Below are 8,888 nucleotides of genomic sequence, written 5' to 3'. Positions count from 1 at the left end.
GCTACTATTACGAGTCCTTCACTCCGAGAGCTTTGTTAAGATAAAGTCTTTGCCATTATAATGAGTCTTTTAACAAGTAAGCAAAGTTGGCCAACGAAATCCTTACACTGTTCACTATCAAAAATTGCTTCTTATAATTATTCTTCCTTTGCAGTTATAATTTAATGGATTTTTAAGAAAAATAAATATTTTTTCTAATGTGTATTACCTAAACAAAAAAAAAACCATTACAGGCGGAAATAAAGTTATCTATGAGCTCGTATATCACCTAAGATGATTTGAAAGTTTACCAAACAACTGTATAGAGATTCCACAAATTGTTTCTATAAACAACACAAATTAATTGGTAAAGGAATTAATTCATTTTTTTGAAGATTTTAATGTTAGATAAATCGTAGTTAAAATAACTTATGTGGGCGGGCAAAATAATCAAAACTTGAATTATTGTACACAAAAAAAAAAGCATATTTTAGTCGGTGAATATGTATATGATTAAATTCCATGTAAGTAATGAAGTTGGATTAGTATAAAATTTAACACTTGACATCTAACACGCGTTTTCCACATAATTTTTGTTATGACAGTTTATAGCCAGTGAGTAAGTTGTATCATTCCAAGAACAGCGAACATGACACGTAACTAAGGCTTATCACAGTTATAAAATACACGTTTTAGCTACATATAATATAATATGACAGCAATTACTAAGCTCAATATCTTGATTCCTCCTACAACATTATTTTACGACAGATAGTTAATATAGTTGAGATTCTTTTTTGCTGATTCGAAGGACAAGGCAGTATTAAAATATATACAAACATAATTGAAATCAAATGACTATGCTATGTTAACAGAGCATACTCAGCAAATAACATGAGTTCAGAGGAAATCTAAACAAACAGAAAAAATAGCTCGATTAACAAAACCGTTTGTTTATAACTTGATGTTGCGTATGATCATAACCATGTCAGTGAATAATTTAAAGATGAGTTTCAAGCTAATGTAAAAGCCTCAACATATGATTAGTGAAATCATGCTGATGGCAATTACTTTCTTGAACATGTAATTGGATATACAAATTTTCACCTTAAATTAAACAAAAGTGGATGTAAAACCTGAGTGGTATAGCTCTTATAGGAATTTGATTCTCATTTGTCAATCCAATCCTTGAATAGCAACATCATGTAAAGAGGAACATTCACTGCTGCAATGACAGTGAACATTCGCAGGGTACGTATCAGCCTCTGGATTATAACTTTTGTCTTTGATTTGCCTGTTCTGGGAGGTATTCTTCCAATAGGATCAAGAGCAATTCCTGAAGCCATATCCACATTTACAGAGTGTTCTCCTTCCTGAGTAGTAGTTTTTCTAGCTGCTGCCCGCATCACAACATTACCCCTGACAGCAGATAAAAGAAAGAACAAAAGGAAGAGACTAATGTTATGTCTCATGACTCACAGTAAATCAAATATAATACTTCTACAGGATTGAACTGCCACAAATGGAAACCAAAGTTTACCTTTCTCCTAAGCTTCGGTCGTTTGAATTTACAGTAGATGGATTCAAGGGTTTCTTTACGAGATGCATTGATCCTTCTGCATCCCACATCATCTCATATTCATAGTTAGCATCCTCATCCTTGTCTTTTGTTTCGCTTCTAGAAAAGATGCCAGACATTAGTTGTTTACAATAGCCAAATAAGCCCCAACACTGATGCCAAAAACTTGTGCCACTTGTTGGCCAAAATAGGGTGGCAAGAAGGGTCAAGACAAATAGCACAATATACCTGACATTTATAGCAAGATAAAACTCATCAATAAAAGAGATGACCCAAATGATCGGGTGAAAATTGTAATCAGTTCAGTTTGAACATACCATATGTAAATGTGTAATTGAACTGGAAGAAAACATAGATGAGTCAACAAAGCATCTCTTGGAATGGAAGCATTTGGAAGAGTTGAGTTATCAACTGATAACAGCATGAACGAGGGATACAAGTTTCCTTGTTGCCAACTTATAGTACCTAGAGTGTGCTGCATACTCTTGTCAGTTACATTTGTCCAAACACTCAAGGAGACAGTTTCAACAAGATAAGGTTTTTACCTCTTCTACAGGCCCAGATTTAGATTGATGAGTGATGGTACACTGATCGTGATCATGACCGGACAAAATAAGCTTCTGTCAAAAACAAAACTATTAATTCAGAGAGCAGTTACCCTCACTAAAGTTTCAGCTCCCAACTTCCCTATATTGAGTCGTCTTCCACTTCTCAGTCATCCCCACAGAGAAAAGGAAAATGACCCGGGTATTTTTATCAGTACAGAACAAGGTCTCAAATTGAAAGGCATATATTGAACAACAAATAATCAGTAAACCCACCATGAACTATTTTTCCCCATAACAATATTAAGGTAGGAATAGCAACGCAACATTCCAAAAAGAGAGATGACTCACAGGTTTGATTGTATCTAGTAAGTACTCTGAAGACTTCTCCGAAACATAATTTTGATACCTGGATAGAATAAAATTTAAATCAAACATCAGGGACTATGAGCTACCTGCACATGATTCATGCAGTTTCCATGGTTTGAAAGATGAGTAACTTACGATATCTCATTAGTGTTATCATTTACAGCATAATTTATCCTCTGAAATATAAGAAGAAATTGTTAAAAAGTTTCCAGAATGGCAGGTAAGAAAACATTCAGATTTCTGACACAACTCACTGTGCCATATTATTCCAATGACCAATACCATACCATATTCAATGTGTCTGATATAAATTTGCTTCAAGAAACTAAAATAAACTTTACCTGATTGATAACTGGGGAACTCCGATAAGGACCACAGTAAGTATCATCAAGTCGATATAATGGAATATGTGTCAACAAAACTCTTGGATGAACCACATTACCTAGTAAAGTTCAAAAGAAACAAGCATTACAATACGACAATTGACCTGACCTGACAATGAAATATATACTCAAAGGCCAGTTCATACCAGCAGAGATATTCTTCACAAAACCCCAAGTTTGAGAAGTCAGATGATTTTGTGGGTGTCCTGTAGAAAACATAATTAGTTCAGCATTTTCAGCTTTATTAAAATTTTCCAAGCAGTGACATGTATAAATAGAACATGATTTAAATTTACCATATTTCAATAACAATTTTTTAGATATTTAGATAGTTAAACTATAATTGCTTTTTTAAGATAAAAAAATGTCAAAGAATGAAACATAGTTCATAAATAAAGCCTTGTCCAAATGGAGAAATGTTCAGTGTTAAAAGTTACATGTGAAACATAGTAAACGGCACAATGCAGCAAACAGATACAAAAACATCTATTCCAGCACGTACAGCCGCGAGAAGAGGGTTTGATCAAAAGAAAAAACTCGATTGTCAGATAAATCAGGAATACATATTGCACTGAAATGATACAAATGTGATGACTTGATACCATAAAATAAGAGTTCTAGTAATTACAACATTGCTACTTAAGAAACATGACAGCTGAAATTCATAAGTCAAATCTAGCTCACCATCCACAGTTTGAGTATCAATGGCAACAAAATCCACTTTTCCGACAGTAAATCTGTAGTTCCTTGTCCCAAATGCTTCCTCATAGCGTTGGATAACCTATGCTCATGGGGCAAGGAAGGAACCAATAGAGAGAACACAATTAATGGAAAATGCAAAACCAGACAACATATTAGATTGTAGATTATGTAAAATTGAAGGGAAAAACTTGTTTCAAGAACCACTTAATAAAACGTTTTGAACATTTAATATGTGGTTCAAACCTCCTATTTATGAATCACAATGAACGAGCTCCTATTGCCAAATGTCTTTTTACGGTTCTCAAGATCAATTATCAGGCAACTTCAATGAATTTTTGTCTCATTCACAACCAACACAAGATTAAGACATTTCATTGTTAAGATAAAATGCCATGCTTTGTTCACATTCATCTTCTAATAAATATCAATAATGCATAAATGTCAAGGAGATTAGTTTATACAAAATCTCATCTCACTCCACAACAATATGCATGTCATCAATAATCCAAATTTTAAAATAGGAAATGATTATATTGACTTCCTGAACTTTACTCCATTTTGAAATAGACACGTTGAACATGTTTTGATTGCAACTACTACTTAAATTTTGATAGGTATCAAAAACTACAGAAAAGTAATGAAAGGGGATCCCTTGTATTAGTTCACCAACAAAACAAAGTAACAAAGACAATGTGGGTCCTATTGCCAAATCCCAGCCCAAAATCTGTTTTCTTCCACCCAAAACCAGCCTCCCCTAAAGATCACGTAGTACTACCTTTATACTCCCTATTCACTCTCCAAAACGTAAAAGATTCCCTACATTCCCTCCTCCTGCCACATAGGCAATTCTGTTATCAGGAAATCAGTGTGCTTGTGCCTGTAGTCCCCATGAAATGGGTTTCCACTTCTTCCTCTCATAAATATTTTGAATCTTCCTAATATGCCCTTCCAGTTCTTTGTTCGTCCAATTTTCTCATATCAATACAATTGAGTAATATACCCTTCAGTTAACCTTCCATCAGTTAACCTTCCATTAACTGACTAATGGACAACTCATCCTAATGCTTCATTGAGATTATATCTTGTCAAAACATGCTGCTCGTTATGTATTTTAGGAAGTTTTTTATTTTATCATTGCTGTAATTTTATTTTTTTTATTAAAGGTGTATCTTGCAGTAAAACTAGGACTGCTTTAAAAACAATCCCATATTGCAGGGATTGGCTTCCTCAGAATTAGCTCTATATTTCCTAAAATAAACAGGAGGCTCATGTATTAATAGGACCAATGATCTCATTATTGAAATATAGAAGAAATATCATTCTTTCTAAATTTGATATGGTATCCCAACGAGGTTTGTCTCTTGGGTTGATATTGGACTACCTACAAATATCTAGTTCAATGCACGAGATATACATGTCTCGGCATAAAAGGTGTGTGTTGGAACATTGACTAGAGACAAGTGCAACCCTCACCTTATACACTAATTTTGTTATAATGAGTTAGACTAAAACTTACTTTTTATCATGATATTAAAGCTCCTAATCTTTGGGAGTCTCTAATGGTCTATCAACCCTAAAATGTACTCTTCATTGTTGCAACCCCTTGAACATATAGCCTTCTTAATATGAGATTATATCTAAGCAGTTCAATTACTATTATTTTAAAACATAATTTCCTGATTTTGGCCTTCAAAGGTCTAAAAAAATAACAAAAGATAAAAAAGGAAAAAGAAAAATAAGAAAGATTTGGAATACCACATACAGGACTCATCATGTCTTTTTCTGTCTCCTCTTTTATTCGCCCAAGACCAAGCTTCACTCTCTAAAAGCCTTTCTAACAGAAAAAGTCAGGGTAAGTCCAAATGCTTGAGTCTCTTCCCAAGCTCCTTGCATTAATGAGAACTTGTGCACCTTTGGGTACCCTAAGGCCACACATGTCTAACTCAGCCACTGATTTGTGGATTCCTATTGAAACTCCTAGGTGTGATCTAAGGGTTTTTTTTCCCCCAATGGTATGCAGATTAAGAGCTTAGTCACATCTGAATCTTCAGGTTCTCCATACATATTTCTATGGGTTTTGTGGCAACTCAGCCATAACCCATTCTACTGTGGCTGATGTTGCATCTATCGCAATGACAAATGAGTCCTCCCACAAAATGTGAGACAAGTAGACATGTATGATTTGGGAGAGTGGATGAAATGACAAAGATGAAAATGCAGTCTTCCGGTCTTCAAAGTCTTGTAAATTTTTTAGGGTTAAAAACATGATAGTCAGGAAATGTCTTTGAGAATAATAATATTAACAACAATAGAGGTAGTAGTAGTAGAAAAACTTAAAGGATAACATTTAATCTCAAAGAAGGATCAAGATGAGTAGTTCATTAGTGACTTAACAGAAGGGTCCATTACATTAATACAAGAAGTTCAACGTGTTTATTTGAAAAATGACCTGTGTTTGAGGGTTCTATGCATTCTTTTCCCTTTTAATATCAACACTCAACAACCCTTAGGCACAATAAATGTAATTTCTCATCCTCAATGTCTTAAGATCATTCTAACCATGACTACATTCTTAGACTCTTAGTCATGTCTTTGGTCATTTGATTCCCTTATAGTTATACACCATACAAGTCAATTCAAACAAATCAACCTTATAGTTATTGAACTTTGGGAATCAAAAGTTGAGCGATAGCATGTTTAAATACCTCTGGATTTAGAGAATGAAGACTTTCATACCCAATATCATGGTTTCCAGGAATGTAGTAAACTTGCAAGTCCATGTATTTTCCTCGTGCATTCAAACCAAAGATATGTCGGAAGCGACTCAAAGACTCCTGCCATCTGTTCATCCAAATGATTGTAAAAGCATTTCATAATAGAAAATTTGAGTGAACATGCTGAACAGTCATTCAAGATAAATGAGTTAAACAACACATTACTTGTAATTAATCAGCAGCTCCTTAGAATGTAATCATATAAATATTTACTACAGTAATCTAGGGATTTCGTTTTCTATCTTTTGTTCGACAATATGGAAATGTAATCTAAATAAATAGGACTAAATTATCAACTGATATAAAGAACTCTGAAAGCAAGAGGGTTAAAACTTATCATTAAGCACCAAAGACTCCTTTAACCATTTGGTTTCAGCATTTCGCTCAAGTCTTTGACCTGAGATTAATATCCATAAATTTTTGGTTGAACTCAACATGATGCTCATATGATGACTTTCTAGGATAACTCTTTTAGTATAACAGAAAGAGGAACTAGCAATGCATTTTATTTTTGCTTTTGATTACTTTGTCCACTAAATTCAGCTTTTGCAAATGAGAAAAAAGAATCGACATCTAATATGTAAAATGTATCATCTCTTTGGTTTTCTTGTTTTCTGAAGTGAAAGGTAAAAATTGAGTTCCAAAATCACTGTAGGTGGAAAAGAGTGATTGGAAAAATTAAACGTGGCATAATAGATAAATTAAAATTATTTTAAACTTGTACAAAACTAAATTAAGAAATAATTTTCAGGACTTACTCTTCATCTGATAAATAAGGACCTCCATCAAAGTAATCACCTAAAAACAATATGACATCAGGTTTGAAAGGCAGGACAGATCCAAAGAATGATCTACGCATGTTTAAATCAGTGTAGAATTCTGCAAGCTCCAGTGCAAGTGATTTTGCAGGAAGACTGAGAGAAGTTTTATCCATGAGCTGTTCAGTTTAAAAAGAAATTCAAGTCAAATGGTGAGAGAGATGCACGTCCACAGAAACGTGAAATAATAAGTACATACACACTTAAACAGGCATGGACGATGCAGGTATATTTTTCACAGATATATGTATGACCATAAAATAACAATAAAAGAAACATTCACCTGTGGATCTGTAATAACAGCAACTTTTACATAATCAGCTTGGTAATTCCCGCCATCTGTTTGAGCCTGCAAGCAAAATCCTCAAAATAAGCTCAGATAATTATGCATTTTATTATGTTTAGCAAATTAAATTATAATTGTAATGTAGACAAAACTTTTGATATACTGTAAAAGAACCAGTCTGTCGGCTTAGGCTCCCTTCAGGAATCATCAAATATTCAATATTTCAACAAAGAGAAAATGGTGTAGGCTCTGTCATTGAAAATAGCTTCTACTCTCCCATTTAATCACAAATGAGATAGATGTTTTTAACTTCTACAATAACTACTTTAAGAGTCATACTAGCAATGAAGTAGGTTCACAGTGTAAAACATTTTACATTAACAATGTATATAAATTAAACTCTTCAACAAAACCCAGTAAACCATATCCAACAAAACTAGTAAAAATTTACAGATCCAGTACATACACTGCCCACATTCCTTGGTGGAGCCACTACTAGTAAAAAAAAACTAACAACCTTCATATACCAGACCAATTTCAAAATTAAATAAAATCATAACTACTATTTTGTTTTATCTTTAAGATAGAGCTTTAGTGTTCATGAACTCCCAAGCTCATAAACAAAACAAGTGATTTCTTCTGGTTTTGGTTATGAAGTATAGAGAATGTCAAATATTGAGTGTGACCCAGAAATGAAAAAGGAGAAAAAATGAAGACTTTGTAGCTACCGTTGACGAAGAAGAGTTGCGGAGAAGATGGGGCCACGAACAGGTGAAGAGGGATGGAACCCAATAAGCGAACATCTCACCATAGAGAAGGGTTAGTGCCCATAAGAGACACAACAACAGAGTTAACTCGTGCTGCTTCATCACCAATACAGATCCTCACACTCGCAGCAATGGAATCAAATCAAATCAAAGCATTGCTTCCCTCATCTGCACTCTATCGAATTACATTACCTATCTCGATCCTCCAATTTTTATTTGTTTTTCTCTGGTTTTGTCAAACTGGTTGGCACTTCAACGAAAATTAAACTATAAGCTTTGTTAACGAAAAAGGGAAACAAAAAGAGAACAAAATTGACGAAAAATATTAGAGAAAGTCGTAAGAATCAACATTTTTTTAGAATCTTAGTCCCCCATAAAAAAATATCTTATATAATCCATTGAATATAAAATATCTCTAGTTATAAATGTATCAACTTAAGATGATTGTAAAAATCAAACAAATTATTATATTTAATAGTTTATTTATTTGATAACAGTATAAAATCATTTTATTTTTAATATTTTTGATAACTTGTCTAATATCATGAAAAGACATAAGAAAATGTAGACAAACACTGAAAGAAAGAAATGGAAAAAAATCAAGTTGTTTTTAAGTAAGAGTAAAATACATTTTAGCATATCAGATGAGGTTAAAAAAACATTTTTTTTCTCTCTCTATATCCTTG

At 33.4% G+C, this 8,888-nt stretch overlaps 1 protein-coding gene across 1 annotated transcript; it reads right to left on the bottom strand.

Moving 5' to 3' along the window:
• Positions 1-891: 891 nt before the first annotated feature.
• On the bottom strand, positions 892-8,561 carry LOC124827656 (Calcineurin-like metallo-phosphoesterase superfamily protein). Its single transcript, XM_047300761.2, has 13 exons — positions 8,164-8,561; positions 7,433-7,498; positions 7,090-7,268; positions 6,263-6,398; positions 3,540-3,636; positions 3,002-3,061; positions 2,814-2,914; positions 2,608-2,648; positions 2,455-2,512; positions 2,104-2,178; positions 1,876-2,033; positions 1,520-1,786; positions 892-1,398 (listed from the first exon to the last, which is right to left on the bottom strand). The coding sequence occupies exons 1-13, from the start codon at positions 8,302-8,304 to the stop codon at positions 1,149-1,151; spliced, it is 1,629 nt and encodes a 542-aa protein (XP_047156717.1). The 5' UTR covers positions 8,305-8,561; the 3' UTR covers positions 892-1,148.
• Positions 8,562-8,888: the final 327 nt, after the last annotated feature.

Source organism: Vigna umbellata, chromosome 11, assembly GCF_029865625.1.
Source record: "Vigna umbellata cultivar VRB3 chromosome 11, Vumbellata_1.0, whole genome shotgun sequence".
Classification (NCBI taxonomy): domain Eukaryota; kingdom Viridiplantae; phylum Streptophyta; class Magnoliopsida; order Fabales; family Fabaceae; genus Vigna; species Vigna umbellata.
Note: the sequence above shows the minus strand (reverse complement) of the source record. Positions and strands in the feature narration are given on the sequence as shown.

Bases quoted from the DNA above. Each gene is read 5' to 3' on its own strand.
- LOC124827656 (XM_047300761.2), bottom strand. From the start codon at position 8,304: ATGAAGCAGCACGAGTTAACTCTGTTGTTGTGTCTCTTATGGGCACTA. The intron at 6,399-7,089 runs GTAAGTCCTGAA...TTGGATGAACAG, and splicing joins CCTTATTTATCAGATGAAGA to ATGGCAGGAGTCTTTGAGTC. The intron at 2,034-2,103 runs GTAAAAACCTTA...AAGAGTATGCAG, and splicing joins AATCTGGGCCTGTAGAAGAG to CACACTCTAGGTACTATAAG.